The 19,846-nt window shown below is 36.9% G+C and overlaps 1 protein-coding gene across 5 annotated transcripts in view; it reads left to right on the forward strand.

Annotated features, from left to right (window-relative positions):
- Window positions 1–19,846, forward strand: part of LOC105217947 (protein doublesex) — a 112,583-nt gene that overhangs the window by 78,736 nt on the left and 14,001 nt on the right. For 3 of the 5 annotated variants that reach the window (XM_011193220.3, XM_011193219.3, XM_011193217.3), the window contains exons 3-4: window positions 1,011–1,148; window positions 14,778–15,195. In XM_011193220.3, coding sequence (XP_011191522.1) covers window positions 1,011–1,148; window positions 14,778–15,106 — 467 coding nt within the window. In that variant the 3' untranslated portion in view covers window positions 15,107–15,195. Of the gene's footprint in view, window positions 1–1,010; window positions 1,149–1,281; window positions 1,972–14,777; window positions 15,196–19,846 lie in introns of those variants that run through there. The other 2 variants (XM_029043857.2, XM_029043856.2) reach the window with 2 other exon arrangements.

Consider the following 19,846-nt stretch of genomic DNA (forward strand, 5'->3'; position numbering starts at 1 on the left):
ATTGATTTTTGAAAAGATAAATAACACAAACCAGGCTGAAAAAAAATATTACAGTTTTCTGTGCTCACTTCGAATTAGCACGATCATTTTTCACCGTGCATTTCCTAACGAATGCTAGTCTTACAAAGTAAACTTTGAAGAAACTTTTCCTATTATAAATAAATTAAAATTTGTACCCATTTCTCACTACATATTCCAATGCAATCAAAGACAATAGTATATAAGTCCAGAAGTCTTTTAACAAATCGATTGTCATTTGTATTTTAGATACTTTTTATGTTCTCGCAAAATTTTAGGTTTATATATACCAAAGTGATCAAGATGACGAGACGAGTCCGATCGACTGTTTTCATATATGTATCTCGCAAACTACTTAAACTATATCAATAAAATTTACTCTGGGGATTTAGATTAGTGGTCATATCTCAGTAACTACTCGCGCAATTTGATATCTTGATCTTATGGTCAATCTACATAGACAATGCTCCTCTAAAAAAATTCGAAATAGTGATATAACTTTTCAAGTCCTCAGATTGATAATTTGATACCCAGAATATCGGTAAATATCTCAGATTTGGTAAATCTCTCAGATATTTTAATGTAATTCAGAGGGAATATTTTTCATCTAATAATGGGTCTCTATGCAAAACTGGGTGAAATCGGGTCATAACTTCCACTAGTTCCCATTTATCTAATGTTAGGGGTTTTCAAATAGCCGTATATATCAGTTAATATGTAGGATATCTCAGCAAAATTATGTGAGCGAATTATCTTGGATATAATGTAACTTGAAATTAAGTGATATCGTTTCAGGAATTACCCCAGTCCTCATATACTATATATAATGACTTTCGTTATTCTAATTGACTTAATGCCTAATATATGAGTTAAATTGTGTGTTAAATTGATAAAATTACATAAATAAATTGCGAGAATATCGTTAAGGCCACAACTTTTATCAAAATGCTTTGAATTATGTATTTTCATGCTTTTCAAATTTTCTGTTTCAGCTCAAGATGTGTTTTTAGAGCATTGCCAAAAACTATTGGAGAAATTTCGATATCCATGGGAGATGATGCCATTAATGTATGTGATATTAAAAGATGCTGGAGCAGATATTGAAGAGGCTTCAAGACGTATTGAGGAAGGTAAGTGTGAATACCAGCATTTCTGCTACATAGCTATACGTATATATCACAAATTCTCACATTGATTTACTACGTCATGATGAGTACGCCTTTATTATTGTGCAATCGTATTACAATAATAAAAATATTTTAGGCCAACATGTCGTAAACGAATACTCCCGTCAACACAATCTGAATATATATGACGGGGGTGAGCTGCGCAGTACGACAAGGCAATGCGGATGATAATATTTAACGTAATTGCATTACGCAACAAATTATGCTTTCAATAAAGTTAAATTAATGTAATTTTAAAATTTGATAAGTACATAATTTCAATCGAATGAAAATTAATATAGCAAATATAGTTGCAAACTATCTCTTAAACCAAAATCGCGAAAACATTCATAAGATCACATCAAACGTTGGAACCCTTTTCCGTTTAGCAATGTTACAAACCCTTAATTTCTGCTTTTAAACATGCAGATCTATTGCCAATTTTTATTGTTTTATGTGTTTTACGGTTGTGTGAAAGAAATCATTTAATGAAACTACAATCAACTTACCATTGGATCGATCGACCGCTTCAATCAACATATAAAATAGCAATCTTCAATCAACTATCCAATCCGGCACATCTTCAGTTTCTTCAGCAACCCATCCATATCACTATGGGCCGCCAAATACGAAGTTTAACAGCTCTACAATCAACATTCAAAGGATATCCATCGGCATTGGAGTTAAAGGCCAAGCAAAATATGTATACAAACAGACACTTACTGCGACAGCATATAGAATAATGACTAATCTGTTGAATTTTTATAAATAAAATGCAAATACAATATTTTTTGATTTTCGATTTACGTAATTTGTATAATTTCAGCTCAGCGGCTTATTATTTAACAACTTATTAATAGCGATTATGGTAAATCCTAAGTAAATAGAAAGCTTTTGTGGGCATTTCGCTGGTAATTTGTCTTCAAGGGGGTTACATTTCAGTTACCAACCTTCAGTAGATAAATATTTGTCTTTGACAAAAATTTTAATCAATTAATTTATTAAAGTGCTAGGCAAACAATTTTGAGCACCTTTTAGGAAAACTGTTTCCTTTCTTTGTACCTTTTTCACTTGTTCAACTATTTAGTTATTACAATAAAGATTTTAGAAGATGCATTTCGATTTAAAAGGCTTCAATGTTTCAATTTCGGATAATTATGGGTTTCTCAAGGATATATGGGATAGTTTTTTCCTTAACTATTCTTTGCAATACTTTGCAATAAATAATAATAAATTAAAATACTTACTTCCATATTTGTTTGGATATAACACACTAGCTCCAGATCGCACGACCAAGGCGACCAATTGACTGGGCCATTTCGTGAGATAACACTTTCATTTCAATAAATGGATTGTGACATTCGTTGTGTGGCTTGTGGCGCCCTTCTGTTGGAACCACATATTGTCCAAATCCATATCATCCAATCATAATCCATCCGGCCAAAAATATTATGTTATCATTTGATTCTCATTCACATTAACGTGTCGGTCTTGATCATATGGCCTAATAACGCCGCCGCCCCATAAACCGCACCAAACCGTAATTTTTTCGGGATGCAATGGTGACTCATGGAGTACGTGTGGATTGCTGCCTGACCAATAACGCTAGATGAAAAACCGGATCATTTTCAAATTGTTGCTCAGCCGAATTCACGAACGTATGACCATTCTGAACCATTTTGAAAAACCCTTTATATGAAACTGCATCATTTAATATATATAATATAAAATGTTTGACATTATTGCCAAACCTATAATTGATCAATTAAAAAATTTACAAGTATTCGAAAAAGCTATTAAGGTTACACCATTTATGAACTTAAGCTATTATTGAAAACGGTGTGATGCTATAATTGGGCATTCAGATTGCAAAATGGATTTCATTTGCTGCTTTAATTGTTGAAGGCAATTTAAGATGTGAACCTTTTGGTATGTCAACTAAAAATCCGCAGGTGCATTGTAAAGAAAACTTGATTCCATGCAAGTATAAATTTCCGCAACCAACTAAAAAGCACTGACAAAAATATTCTATAAATTTTATGGCCCGGCCATAGTCAGAGTACACCTTTCTCTATAACTGTTTTCTCAAAAATCGACTAGTAGTAACATCAGCTGCAGTTTTCTGATGATATTAAAATTGTAACGATTACTGTCATTCTCTTTTTGTTTACTGGAAAAGCTACTGTAAACGTCACAAATGCTCAAATACTTGGCGCTTGGCTGTGGTTGGCATGCGACGATGGCGTTGATGTTTGCATCGTAAATGCATCATTAAACCCAAAATGCATGCGAGAGTTTACGATATGCCTCGAAAGGTTTGAAGGTGATGGAGAGTAATGGAGAGTTGGGTGTGTGAGAACATAATACAGGATGCTACATTTACCGCTATGGATTCCACAGCGATACCAATCATCAGGCGTATTAACTCACGAGCGCCACCACAACGACAACATCCTTTATTTCTCTCTGGCAAGTAGTACGCTCATTCCCAGCTACTCTTGGCATCGTCGCCACTGCCAGTGTGTTCTTATGCCATAGCAATCGGTTTCTTTCTTGTCGGTAATAAACACTGAAGTGTTTATGGAGCAAAATTTTCTCACAACGGAAATTTAATGTCCTTTATGGAAAACCGAAAGCGTTTGCAGCAGTGTTTTCATATGAAATGAGAGTGAGCAGGAGACAACCGACATTCGACGCTAGAGATCACACAAATCTTTAAATTATACCTTCACACATACACATATAACTTTTGAAATGACCTGGTTAATTCAGCCAAAGAAATTTTTAAGAAATTTCAAACGGAATGATCAAGTTTTCGGCATTCACAAATCTCATCGATGTGACCTAAAAATTTTATATAATTAGACAACCCAAGCATCCTTACATAAAAGGACAGTGGACAATTAATATTTAATCAAATTTCTTTTCCTATTCGGCAATTTATTAAAATTTTGGAAACTTTATTTCTTAATATAATCTTCTTTTGGCTCAATACCCTTGACTCTAACTTCTTTAACCTGTATAAGAAATTATATTTTTCTGGAGATCTGAAAAATACACCTCATGGCGACGATAATTTCCCCATTTGTCTCAAATTTCTAACCTTGCAAGTGACTTTTCATATTAGGACGGGATAGTTGTGATCATTTTGATCTTCTCCAGGTCTCTTTGGATCATCGGTCACGAAACGATGCATAAATTGGTTTCGATTGCGATTAAACATAGTTAAACCCTTCAGTGAAGCGGTTTCACGAATGCTCTTGCTGTAATAAGTTGACAAGATTCGAAATTTGATATAAAAAGTAGGCCATGTTACTCACACGGTCGAATGTGTGAATAAGTTATTGGTATTTCCACAATATTGTTATCCAAAACGGGAAATTGAATGAGCTTGTCAATCTCTACACAAATGTTATGAATGTTGTTCAATTCTTCTGGACAAAAACAAGGCGAAAATAGTTTTGAAACGGTACTCACCAAAACGTGCTTCGATTCACTCGACAGGGTGACACTATCTCTAGTGGTATGCCCATTCATCATTTGCATGTTTATTTGTAATTTTCGATAAACCTGGGCATGCGATTAATACAGCTGTAACCTAGCACGCTCTTATTCTATAAATATATATATACCTATATACATATGTATATACCTATTATTGAGGGCCTATTTTGCTGGTAGTGTATTTATCCTTATCCCATAGCATTAAGGTGGAAAATATACTGAGATTAAATAAATCGTTTTGAATTTATATAAAATACACTTAGCAAATAACGTGTTGGAGAAGGATGTTCAATTATTTTATTTGAATCGAGAACTAATAACACCCATACGTATTCCGAAATATATATGTATATTACAAACGATCAAGCGAAATAATAACACTCAATATATAATATAAAAAAAGACTTACTAAGCTAATCGTTATCATATAATAATCTTTTTGATATCTCTAATACTGACCGAATTTATCGAATAAAATGGACCAGAGAAGGTGGGATCAAACCACACTGAATTAGCCGAAACTGTCTCAACTAATTACAGACCGATATAAAAAGTCGATCGGACTGACATCTTTGGTTAAATTTTTTCATTTTAAATTTTTTATATTGGGGCCGGAGTAAGGTATGGTCTAATTTCACGAACGATGCATTTTTAGGAAGCATATTTGGCTAAAGTGAATTATATACTCGTATATACATATAGTATATTTTCGGGATAAAATTAACGGTGTAAACGCCAACCATTTGTGATATAATACAACATGAAATAATATTACAATATAAAATGCTAATCTTATTCTATAATTGTTTTGTATATTGTTTGGCAAAATCAATTGGACGGATTCTGTTTTTTTCCTTAGAGTTTTCGTAATATAAACTTTAGTTCTTAAATTTTAGAATTTCACAAAGAGCTCTTATATACTGAGTTTCGTTAGTGACCGGTGTCATACCACATTTATCCATCACTCTGTTACCATCTCTGCTATGTTTCGTAGCCAAGTTCCTGTCAGAGTTACAGCATTCGTTTTGTAGGCTTTGCACATATACTACTTCATATAAGTATCTCCCTGAATTCCCCTAATGAAGTTATTAATAACTATTATTATTTCTTATTCTGATGTTGGCCACCCTAATGTACAAATATTAACACTTTTGAAGCCGTATGGACACATTTTGTATGCATAAACAAATGTTTTTATGTTTTTGCATTGGTGGATGTGTGTGGTTGGTTTATGAATGAACTCTACATTTCAATTTCTTTTTTTATCATTTGCATGAAGTATTAACTTTATTGTTTTGGTTTCAATTTCGTATTTCGATGCAAAATACACATATTTTTTTATTCAGCCGCCACTTTGCCAGATTTGTTTATAAACAAAGCCTGGACTTGGCTCCGCGTCGACGGTAATTGCGCGGGCAGCAGTGGCGGCGGGTGCCACATTCTCGCTGATGCTAGTGGCCCACTGCGGAGTAGTACACATAGTCGCGGACATTTAATTGTGTTACTCAATTTATATGCAAAGTTGACAAAAATAATTACATTCACACTTACATACATACATACATTATACATGTGTATATGTACTTATTATGGACAAGCCATTGGCATTTCTACTCAGCTTTAATCCCAGTTTTTTTTAAACAATGACATTGGCTCAATTACTCACTTTCTGGCTACGCGCTCTTTGATTGTTTTGTTTATTTACATATTTATTTGGTAATTTTGTGTGCCTATAAAATTATGATTTTATTTATTGTATTCATCGCTTGGGCATGTCTGAATGCTTTATTAAAATAGCATTTTATTGGGATCTTGTTATTTTTAAGCGAAGTCAGATGAAAATCATGAGTCATCAAAAAAAATTATCTTAAAATAAACTAAATACAGTAAAGGTAAACACACTCTAAGCTAATGACTTTTACGCTAGATATTCTAGTAACATTTCTGATGCGGTACAAAATAATCGATTATAACCAGTCAAATGCTCATGTCTGGAAAATCTTGCAAATGAGACTCTCTTCTTCTTGTCTGCCGTAGACAGTGTTTACGCGGTTATAGCCGAGTCCTCAACAGCGTGCCACGCATCTATCCTTCTGACAGTTTGGCGCCAATTGGTTATACCAAGCGAAGCCATGTCCCTCTCCACCTGGTCCTTCCATCAGAGTGGAGGTTTCCCTCTTCCTCGGCTTCCACCAGCGGGTACTGCATCGAACACTTTCAGAGCGGGAGCAATTTCGTCCATTCGAACGACATGACCTAGCCAGCGTAGCCGCTGTCTTTTTATTGGCTGAACTCTGTGAATGTAGTCGTATAACTCGTACAATTCATCGTTACTTTGTCTGCGGTATTCGCCTTTGGCAATGTTATGAGGACCATAAATCTTGCCCAAAATTTTCTTCTCGAAAACTCCTAGTGCCGTCTCATCGGATGTTGACATCGTCCACGCTTCTGCACCGTAAAGTAGGACGGGAATAATGAGAGACTTGTAGAGTTTAGTTTTTGTTCGTCGACTCTCAGTCCATAGTAGCACCTGTTGACGTCGATTCTTGTACGCAATGAAAACGGTGCAAGTATTGAGGATGTTGCAAGTACAGAATATCTTTTTATACTCTCGCAACCTGTTGCACAGAGTATTATAATTTTGTTCACATAACGGTTGTTTGTGTCACCAAGAAATAAAAAAGTTAGATATGGGGTTATATATATTTAAATGAGGAGTATGACGAGTGGAGTTGAAATCCGGATGTCTGTCCGTCCGTCTGTCCGTCCGTCCGTCCGTGCAAGCGATAACTTGAGTAAAAATTGAGATATCTTAATGAAACTTGGAACACATGTTCCTTGGGACCGTGAGAGGGTTGCTTTCGAAAATGGGCAAAATCGGTCCACGCCCACAAAACGGCGAAAACCAAAAACACATAAAGTGTCATAACTAAGCCATAAATAAAGTTATAATAGTAAAATTTGTAATAAAGGATTTCTCTAGGAAGGGGCATATTTGGATGTAATTTTTTTGGGGAAGTGGGCGTGGTCCCGCCCCCAAATCGGTTATTTGTATATATTTCGCAAACCAATGAAGCTATATAAACCAAACTTTCTTCAGTCGTTTTTTATAGCCACTTCTTAATACAGTCCAAAAAAGAGAGAAATTGGATAATAACCACGCCCACCTCCCATACAAAGGTTAGGTTGAAAATTACTAAAAGTGGGTTAACTCACTAACGAAAAACGTCAGAAACACTAAATTTCACATAAGAAATGGCAGATGGAAGCTGCACTCAGATTTTTTTTACAAAATGGAAAATGGGCGTGGCGTCGCCCACTTATGGGTCAAAAACCATATCTCAGGAACTACTCGACCGATTTCAATGAAACTTGGTTTGTAATAGTTTCCTTAACTCCCAATAATATGTTGTGAAAATTGGCCAAATCGCTTCACAACCGCGCCTACTTCCTATATACCAGAACTTAGAAGATGATCTGAATCGTTTACTTTACAATATACAATATATAATAGTAAGCACTAGTGAAGATATCGGTGCAAAACTTTGCACAAATACTGTATTTATAGTGTGGCAGTCCATTTCTAAAAATCGCCGAATTTGGACCATAGGTTTTCAAGGCCCCATATATCGAACATGAGGACCTCGGTGCTTCTAACCTAATATTAGGGTTTCCAACTTCCAATGGACTTTATACAATATATATGACGAATATGTGGGTCAAATTGTGTATTATATAATATTAATTAAGTTAAATAAATAAATTGCGAGAGTATAAAATGTTCGGTTACACCCGAACTTAGCCCTTCCTTACTTGTTTATTCTTATCTTATTTCAAAAGTTATAAGTTTGATATTTGGTTTTTCAAGCCGCTGTACACCCTCCATACTCAACCCTCAAGCGCGTACTTGGGGGCTTTGAAATTTTGTTCAGCAAGCAGCTGCGAGCGCTTGTTACTCGACTCTCTGGCCCACGATTGCGATGCGAAAACAATGACTTGCAAGCCGATTTTCAGTTTCAGAATAAGAATCTTCATCGCGGAGTCTTTTTGATACCCTGACCTAAGAACTATTTGAAGAAAGTTCTAGCAATAAATGTAGCCTATGTTACTCGAGGTGAATGTAGCTTTCCAATGGTGAAAGAATTTCACTTGTTCAGTATTACGTTGCTTCTAAGTTTCTGGAGTGTCATAACATCGTCTAAGGAGGCGTTGTTTTGCTCTGTCCACTCTAGACCAATATTAAATGCTAATATAGTCTCTGCCGACGTAACTTTCTTCGTATTGAGGATGCCTTCGTTTGTTTCTTCCCCATCAGTAGGGTTATCATCATCGGCATAGTAAACTTCATTTTGTACGAAAGACTTCAAAGTATGTTCAACAATCCATTGCACAATTTCAGAATGGGATAATTGCTGCAATGGTTCTGTTTATTGAAACTTATCTTCAGCTAGCTGTAAATGGAACTCTGAAAGAGGAAGTCGTCTTCATTATCCCATTCGATTGTTACGTCAAAATATTTTTGAAATGATGACCGAATTGAAGACACATTAACGGCATTTCAAGCATTAGCTAAAAAACATACTGGGTTTTTCAAGCTGATGCTTCGCAGAGCATCGTCTGTTTTTTTTCCTCGTTGAACGAAGTGACCTAAAAGGCTTGTTTTGCAGTTTATTTTAATTTTGTAAAAGCAGTACAGATCGGAGGAAGGCACTTTACCAATATTTGACCATCATTACTCTTTAACTCTCCTTCTTTAGGCTGGTAGGGACCATTATCAATAACTAAAATTGCTATTTGAGAACATTTTCGACACGAAATAGCTATTTTACCTGTAGTTTTAAGGGATTTTAAATAGATAAGAGGCTACAAACTTCTGGAACAAATGTTTTGGGACTTTGCGTTGTCACTTTGAGCATGGATTCAGACTGAACGCCATTGTTTCCTTAATATGTTAACTTTCTCTTTTATTATTTACAACGTACATTTTTTCCATATCATTATGAAAACGCACTCCACAACTCGTCAGATAAAACTAATCCAAATTGTACGGGCGTGTCTCCGACATTTATTCAAACTAAGGAACCGGTACCAATAACAACAAGGTCATGTCGCAAGTATCGAGGTTCATATTTTTTGGATTTCGCAAGTACTGAGTACATAATGTAAAATATTTATTTGTTGCAAGAATCGAAGTGATGCAAGTACCCAGGTGTGCAAGAATCGAGATACCATTGTATATAGAATAATGATTACGAAATCTCAATGCAATCCCAATGATACATTTAGCGAATACTTACGCTCCTGTAGTTCTATCCAAGTCATTACAATGGAACCGATAAAAGTCGAGTTGCACAGTACTGTACTGGACGATAATTGCCACCACTGGTGACATCTCCGTGTAAAGGTGAACAGTCGAAAGCATTGTTTAGGTTATAAGACAAAATATATATGTCTATGTCTATGTCTAGTTGCACTAATACATACATATATAGGTGTATATATATGGAGTAAATGAAAATTGCACCAAAACACGTACGCAAGTAATTTTACTTATTAAAAACTATATTGAGTAAAGAGTTTTGTGTTTTATGACTTCATACAGCAGAAAAGTCGTAAAAAATCCATTCCATTTACCGTTTAGCGGCCAACTATGGTGTCGGTTGCGGTGTTCTTTTCTGCACTGTTATAACAATTCCCGAGCAAAAATTATTTCATGTCAAATGTATTTTGTGTGATTCCTCCAACTCAACCAGCTTAAAGACATGCTTACATAAGTTCATTTTTAATAAAAGTTTTCAAAAAAAAAGTAAGAGCTAAGTTCGGGTGTAACTGAACAATTCAAATTCTCGGAATTTGCAAAGCAACAAAGACGAGGAAATATTTTTATTGGTAAAATTGTATATCAACAAATAAAGAAAGGCTAAGTTGAGTAATCGGACATTTTATACTCTCGCAAGGCTCAAAGATATGGAAGCATTTTCAGGTATTTGTAAAACTTTTTTTTTATAATAGTTGTACGGGGACTAGATAAAAATTTACACCAATGGGAAGTAGTAGTAATGGGAACCGATTTTAAGAAATTGATACATTTATTTTACTCATTTTTGGTACAAATGTTATAAGAGAAAGACTCACTGAAGAATATCTGAGAGATTTACCTATATTTTCGGTAAAATATTAGTCACAGGCACTGAGTTCCTCATATTCGGTATATTGGGCCTTGACACATCACAGTCCTATTTCGACCAGAGAATTTAATATCGATGTGTTCAATAGTGTTTAATTTATTATAAAGTGATCAAATCAGATGGTACTTAAAATATTGTTGTATAGCTGACAGCGATACAATTTATAAAAAAGTTAAGATAGAAATCGTTAGCCAAAATGACCAAACTATTCTATCACAATTATTTTAAAATGTAAACAAAGAAATCAAAGAGCGTTTTGAGCGCTCTCCTTTGATGACCACTATTAAAAATTGGTTTAACGGGTTTCAACGTGGGCGGACGGACTCTGGTTTTAAATACCACAGGTGCCTCGGAATTTACTACCACGGAGGAAGACGTGAAAAGTTCACTATCTCGTATTGGCAGACCGCATATTGAAGTTGCTTGAGCTGGAAGAGACTGTAGGCATCTTAAAATATCACATGAGTAAATTTCTGCATGAAATATTGTGTATGATAAAGCGGTTGATGGGTTTGATGCCGCGGTTCGCACACTCTGAACAACAAGCGCAATCCTGATACCACTTCACAGACGTGTTTAACGCTATTTGTGCGAAATCATCAGGAATTTCGAAACCGTCAACGAAGCATTTTCATTTACACACGCCAGAGACCAAAGAACAGTCAAAACAACGATTTTCTCCCGGCGAACCTGTTTGGATGAAGGCGAAGACAGCATATGTGCTAATGGTCTTAAGTGATTGATATGGAAAATAATTAGCTTGAATTAATAACACTTTAAAACTGTTTTACGCGCTCTACATACATACGGTAGTCAATGAAGCTACGAAGCAAACAAGTTTACCGTCACGACTTGAATTTCATATTGATAGCGTAGACGGAGCTGCTTCAATACTTGCTGCATGCGTTAATATTTTCCGCATATTATTTACATATATTGGAAATAACAGAGTTCTTTCGGTGGAGGCGATTCTACTTCAAGCTAAACAACCTTACCAATTATTTGCGCGGTTTCGAAGGCTTTCTTGACTTTGTTTGACTTGGTTTTGAAAAGCCATGTTTAACTGATTATAGGTGAAACAGGCAAGGCTTTAATTATATACGTATTCATAAATGCATTTACCTCAAATACAAAAGTATAGACTATATTTCTATTTTAACCATTTTCAGTAAACAAAATTCTCACAGAACATAAAAATTGGAATAATGAATAGTTAAAGCATACAGTTGGGAGATTTTTTTTTGGTAAGGAAGCTCATATAACCTATCATTGTAATTCCATGGAATACTCTAGTCCCTTAACGCCTTCTCAAGCCATAACTCATTTTAGAAAACTACTGGACTTGCCCCTTTAAAATGCTATACAAATTGATTTTTTTTAAATTAGCTTCCCAGGAATATTCCTTAGCAGTTTAAGTTTTTCCTGCGGGTATATTATTCCCGAACACAACCATACAATTTCGTGTAAATGACCATAATGCTTCATTTAATGTTAAACATTGCCGGCGTCCTTAAGTCCTATGTCCGCGATTACGTAAAAGTAACCACAATGAAAAGAAATAAATAACTGTCATCTAGTGGAGTGTGAAATGATTTGCAGTTTCTCAGCTGCCTGCAAGTAGTTAGATATCACAAAGCACATTGGTCAGCGAAATGTGAAGAGTCACGACATAACCTTAAAGAAATATGTATATGATTTATTGAATTTAAAGTGCAAAATTTGAAGTTAATATTACTTGTAGGATGTTAAAATTTGCTCAAACATATGCAATGCATTCGTGAATATGAAGTTTTTAAGTATTAAATTGTATAATTTTCTATTGAAGCTTAATATTTACCATACACGAATCTATTTTGTGTTTCGGCATTTTGCTCTGTGCTTTACATATCTCTGTGAGCAAAGCATTTTGCAATTAGCATGAAATCATGTGACCATTTACTATGATATCGTGTCACTGGCAGGCTATAAATTTTTGCTCAATGGTTTCTGTTGCTATTTGGCTTGCTAATGGCCAAGTGGTATCGGTTGCGCTAACGCCGATGCATTTTTGTATGCTTTTCGGGATGCAATCAAGTGGATGGTTTCGTCGTACCATTCCCGACCTCGATCATCCTGATTGTAAAGCACATTCCTTCCGCCTGACACACCACTTCGTTCTTGCATTTTCCCGTTACTTCCACAGATGTGGAGGAAAGGAGGAAAACTTCAAAACATCGCAATTTCAAATTTTACGACTTTTTATTTGCCAAGAGTCAAGAGGTTTGGCTTCAGTTTCAGCACCGTCTTAGTCTCCATCTGTGGCAGAGTGTATTCCGCTTCGTCGTCGCTTGCGCTGCAATGGCTTAACATTTTACTGCATTTGCGATGCAGCATATACTCGCACGCTTGGGTATGCCAAGTTTTTATGCGTTTTGTTTGCAACGCATTAAAATTAAGCAAAATTGCAAGTTTTCCAGCGATCATAAAAATTGAATTGAAAGAGTGCGAGCGATAAGGTACACTAAAATCAAAATAAAAACGACAATGCAGAAAATGGCCAAAACTAAAATAAAAAAATATTAAATAGAAAATGAATACGACGACAGAAAAGAACAAAAAAAAAACGCTTTTACTTCGATGGTGCAAAAATTCACGAGGTACTTTTTAATTGCAATCATCGAGCTTTGGAGAAATCAAATGTTTATGTGCGTACATACATATGTATGCTCGCAGGTGCATTCAGCACAGCAATGGTGTTTGACATATTTCATTTCATTTATATATGCATGATTATGTACATATAACACTATATAGTTATTCAATATTCGATATATTGCCAATACACAAAACCGATTTTATTACAGAATATTCAAATTACTTCAATACTGCAAAATAAAGCAGGGAGTACTAGGGAGTCGAATATATCATCGCCCGTCTTAAATTGATCAAATCAAATGAAAATCGACCTGGCAACGCGTTGCTGTGGATAATTTATATTCTAGCTAACTATTTAATACAATGAGATTATTATTTTCATATGTATACAAAACCTTATTTCCTATGTATACAAACCCTATCGCCGGTATAAAGATCCATATTGCTAAATATAAATTATACCATGTTTTATTAAAACATCTATATTTTTAATCAAGATACTCATTAACCGAATGGCCAGCCGGACAGACGAATTTACATTACGACTCAAAATTTCTTACTGTCTTTTTTGTTAGAAATATACCAATCTTCTAGAATTCATGCACTAAATTGAATTACCTTTAACGTCTCAATTGCTAATAATCTTTTCGCACAGAAATTAATTGAACAACTTCTAATGAACAGCAAAAACAAAAATGTAAAGCCGCTGATCATTAATCGAGTAGCCAGCAGTTCGAAGGCAAAAAACTGGTTTCTCAATTATAATCTTAATGTATTAAATTAATTTGACTGTGCGAAAAGGCTATAAAATTTCTATGTTTACACTTTACACCTCATAGTTGCAATTTCATGAATCTATATGGTAAGTAGATCTTGAAGAATTACTCAAATATACCTCATCATCATTACATTGGATCAATATGCATGAATGCAATAGTTTTAACCTTGCCAAACTTTAAGCCCCTTAAAATCAATTAGGAATATATAGTATTATAATAATAGAATTAGAATATAATATTCTACAACAAAAAAATAGTTAAAACTGTTTTTGTTTTTATTATTATTTATTAATCAGTTGTTGTTGGCTTTAACAAAGCCAAATATGAGGCTTCATATTTTTTAATGTAATAATACATGGTGCATATGTATTTATTAAATATATATATCTTTTATAAATAAGTATAATTATTTTAAATTCAATATCTCTCAAATTGCTTATTATTATTTTCCACTAATTTAATTCTATATATACATATATACCTCATAGCAAAGCGAATTGTGAATCAAACCATATCGCTACATTGGATGGATAGACAATTGTACTATAATTACTACTCATCTGCAGCACTAGTGAACACTCCTCCTACATATTTTCCATATCCGATTGCCATTGGAAGCAATGGTTTATTGACATCGCACTTCTCGCATCTAACAGCGTCTATGCGGCCACCATCGCCCGAGCAACCTACTCTAAGTCGTACGCCACCCAGTCCATCTAAACCTTCGCGACCAGCGAGCATCCTCAGCGAAACGATGTCACCGCCAGCAGCCGCTACAAGCTTGACGCCATCCGCCACAGCTGCTGCAGCTACGTAACAGCAACAACAATCGCAACGCTATAGCCAGACCACTCATGCAACCGCTGCTGTTGCAGCTGCAGCGGCAGCGGCTGCTATGCTTTTAGTGTAAGTATTATATTATATAACAGATTTACTTCCGTATATGTATGTAGTTGTAAGTTGTTAAAGAATATTAGTTTATATTAATCTAGATATCTCATACAAATTTTGAAGTAACCACAGGAGTTACAAAATTTAGCAATTAATCGGACGAACACTTCCTCAAATGTGCCACAATTCCTTGAATATATAATCAATTATAAGTAAATAAGAAAGGGTATAATTTTAAAGGCTATATCTAACTTTAAAAAAGGTTGTAAAGAAATTCAATATTCATTATTCACTGAAACGATTACAATATTATTGTATGCTATAGGTCTATATACGTCATTAGTTTTCTGCACCGGGAAAAGACGTCTTCTTAATTTTATTATCAAGTATCTCATAGATTGATTCCACAAAAAAGCCAGTCTGAGGTCCTCTTATTCGGTATATAGGTAAAGGTATATTTGTAAAGGTATGGTCGGATTTTAACCATTTTTAGATAAGCCAGGCCTTAATCGGAATGTACTATGTGTGCAGTTTATTCGGATATTTTTATTGATGATTCACTTATTTATGGTAAAGTGAAAGAATAAGGTGGAATTGAAAATTGTGTTAATATACATACTTACATCGGAAGTAGGCCTGGAATAGATTCCACCTGCAATAGCAACCTTTTCAGAATGCCGAGGAACATGTGTATCAAGTTTCATCAAAATATCTCAATTTTTAGCTAGCAGGGTCAATAATTTAAATATATATATAACAATATTATTTCGCTTAGTAGAATTACATTGGTAAATGTTACAAATTATATCTTCTTTGATATTTTAGATATTGTTACTATGAAGTAGAATATTATCCCACACTTTTATATTAATATAATCAGAAACCCATATCAATAACACTGTGATAGTCAAAAAAAGACAAGACCAAATTCGACGGTTTCTCCCTATTTCGGGTCCAACGAATCGAACTGCATCATTACTTTTTTGAGTTACAATCATGGTTTCATACAAAATTTTGGTTGAAGTTTTTCATCAAAGTGGCCCATTGTAAGAGAAAGGGACATTTTTCTTCGGTCTCTAACTTTTTTAATGTTGACTTTTTTGGTAAACTTTCTTTGGCAAAGCTTCTCAGAATAAGTCCGTCTTTAAGTTCAAAATCAATGTTTTTTGTGTCCTTATAGCTATTATGTCGAAAAAACTGAAATTTAATCAATTTTTTTTGCATTGCGTGCAAATGGTATTTGGCACCCAATCTACGTCTCTTATAACGGGCAAATCGAAATATTCCTCGTAGATGCCGGCAGTTCCCGAAGATATTTTGCGTCTACTCCGAGGGCTTGCATTTTCCACATACGTAGCAGAACAACGATAAGCCAATTGGACACTTATTCATTTTAATTTATTTTCTTAATATACAAGGCACTAAAACAATGTTGGGGGATGGGGTCATATGTTGAAGTTCACGCAAGTGAGGAAAGTTTCTGATTGCCATTCACTTGGGAGTGGCCAGGAACGATTCTTTTGCATATGACTCAAGCAGCTCACGACTTCCGGTTTTAGACCAAGTATCCCCTGGGTAGTTAACAGACATCCGTTTGGAGGCGAGCTAAAGTGAGAAGGCGAAGCCCGCTTCAGCGGTTGTGCGTAGGGCTTGGGACCCACCACATAAAAAAAATCTCCCCAATGAAAACCAACACCGAGCCTCGGATGAGAAACCCCCCTTTTGATGACGACCCCTGCAAACGTACTAAGGATCATGATCTGAGGGCATGCACCTGGAATGTCCGGACTCTTAATTGGGAAGGTGCCTCTGCCCAGCTGGTTGATGTCCTCATACAACTAAAGGCTGACATCACCGCCGTCCAAGAAGTGCGATGGACGGGACAAGGACGGAAGAAGGTGGGTCCTTGTGACATCTACTACAGCGGCCATATAAAGGAGCGCGAATTCGGTGTTGGATTTGTGGTGGGAGAGAGACTACGTCGCCGAGTCCTGGCATTCACCCCGGTGGATGAACGTCTTGCCACAATCCGCATCAAAGCGAGGTTCTTCAACATATCGCTGATTTGCGCCCACGCCCCAACGGAAGAGAAGGACGATGTGACCAAAGATGCTTTCTATGAGCGCCTAGAACGCACCTATGAGCGCTACCCCCGCCACGATGTCAAAATCGTGCTTGGCGATTTTAACGCCAGGGTGGGTAAAGAAGGTGTCTTTGGCACAACAGTCGGAAAATTCAGCCTCCATGACGAAACATCGCCAAACGGCCTGAGGCTGATCGGCTTCGCTGGGGCCCGAAATATGGTTATCTGTAGTACCAGATTCCAGCATAAAAAAATTCATCAAGCAACGTGGCTGTCCCCTGATCGAAACACGCGTAATCAAATCGATCACGTTGTGATAGACGGAAGACATGTCTCCAGTGTTTTAGACGTGCGTACGCTCCGAGGACCAAACATTGACTCGGACCATTATCTAGTAGCAGCAAAGATACGCACTCGCCTCTGTGCAGCAAAGAACGCCCGTCAACAAACACAAGGAAGGTTCGACGTCGAAAAGCTGCAATCACAACCGACAGCCGAACGATTTTCTACTCGACTTGCACTCCTGCTCTCTGAGAGCACTCATCAGCATATCGATATAAGGGAGCTGTGGAACGGCATCTCAAACTCATTGCATACCGCTGCAGCCGAAACAATTGGTCTCCGGCAACGCCAAAAAACCAGTTGGTACGATGAGAATTGTCGTTCCGCAGTGGAGAGAAAACAGACTGCCTACCTCGCAACGTTGCGATCGACCACAACACGTTCGGGGTGGGATAGATATCGAGAACTGAAGAGGGAAGCGAGACGCATTTGCAGACGTAAAAAGAAAGAGGCCGAAATGCGTGAGTATGAAAAGCTTGAAAAGCTGGCCGACATGGATAATGCTCGAAAATTTTATGAAAAGATGAGGCGATTTACAGAAGGTTTCAAGACCGGAGCATTATCATGTAGGGACCGAGGAGGTAATCTGGTAACGGATGTCCAGAGCACACTGGGATTATGGAGGGAACACTTCTCCGACCTGCTCAATGGCAGTGAAAGTACAACACCAGGAGATGGCGAACCCGATTCCCCAATCGATGACGATGGAATAGATGTTCCATTACCCGACCATGAAGAAATTCGAATAGCAATTACCCGCTTGAAGAACAACAAAGCGGCGGGAGCCGATGGATTACCGGCCGAGCTATTCAAATACGGCGGCGAAGAACTGATAAGGTGCATGCATCAGCTTCTTTGTAGAATATGGTCGGAAGAAAGCATGCCTGACGATTGGAATCTTAGTGTGCTCTGCCCAATCCATAAGAAGGGAGTCCCCACAATCTGCGCCAACTACCGTGGTATAAGTCTCCTCAATATCGCATATAAGGTTTTGTCGAGCGTATTATGTGAAAGACTAAAGCCCACCGTCAACGAACTGATTGGACCTTATCAGTGTGGCTTTAGACCTGGAAAATCTACAATGGACCAGATATTCACCATGCGCCAAATCTTGGAAAAGACCCGAGAGAAGAATCGATACTCACCATCTTTTTATCGATTTTAAAGCTGCTTTCGATAGCACGAAAAGGAGCTGCCTTTATGCCGCGATGTCTGAATTTGGTATCCCTGCAAAACTAATACGGCTATGTAAGCTGACGTTGAGCAACACCAAAAGCTCCGTCAGGATCGGGAAGGACCTCTCCGAGCCGTTCGATACCAAACTAGGCTTCAGACAGGGTGACTCACTATCGTGCGACTTCTTCAATCTATTGCTGGAAAAAATAATACGAGCTGCAGAACTAAATAGAGAGGGTACAATCTTCTACAAGAGTGTACAGCTCCTGGCGTATGCCGATGATATTGATATCATCGGAAGCAACAACCGCGCCGTTTGTTCTGCGTTTTCCAGACTAGATAAAGAAGCGAAGCGTATGGGTCTGGTGGTGAATGAGGACAAGACGAAATATCTCCTGTCATCAAACAAACAGTCAGCGCACTCGCGTCTTGGCTCCCACGTCACTGTTGACAGTCATAACTTTGAAGTTGTAGATAATTTCGTTTATCTGGGAACCAGCATTAACAACACCAACAATGTCAGCCTTGAAATCCAACGCAGAATCACTCTTGCCAACAGGTGCTACTTTGGACTGAGTAGGCAATTGACAAGTAAAGTCCTCTCTCGACGAACCAAAATCAAACTCTATAAGTCGCTCATTATTCCCGTCCTGATGTATGGCGCTGAAGCGTGGACGATGACATCATCCGATGAGACGACTCTTGGGGTTTTCGAGAAAAAGGTTTTGCGCAAGATTTATAGTCCTCTAAACATTGGCAACGGCGAATACCGCAGACGATGGAACGATGAGCTGTACGATTTATACGACGACATTGACATAGTTCAGCGAATAAAAAGACAGCGGCTACGCTGGCTAGGTCATGTTGTACGGATGGAAGAAAACACTCCAGCTCTGAAAGTATTCGATGCAGTACCCGCTGGAGGAAGCCGCGGAAGAGGACGACCTCCACTCCGGTGGAAAGACCAAGTGCAAAGTGACCTGGCTTCACTTGGTGTTTCCAGTTGGCACCAAAAAGCAAAAAAAGAGGAATGAGTGGCGCGCTCTGGTGGATTCGGCTATAATC

Source organism: Zeugodacus cucurbitae, chromosome 2 (genome assembly GCF_028554725.1).
Source record: "Zeugodacus cucurbitae isolate PBARC_wt_2022May chromosome 2, idZeuCucr1.2, whole genome shotgun sequence".
NCBI lineage: Eukaryota > Metazoa > Arthropoda > Insecta > Diptera > Tephritidae > Zeugodacus > Zeugodacus cucurbitae.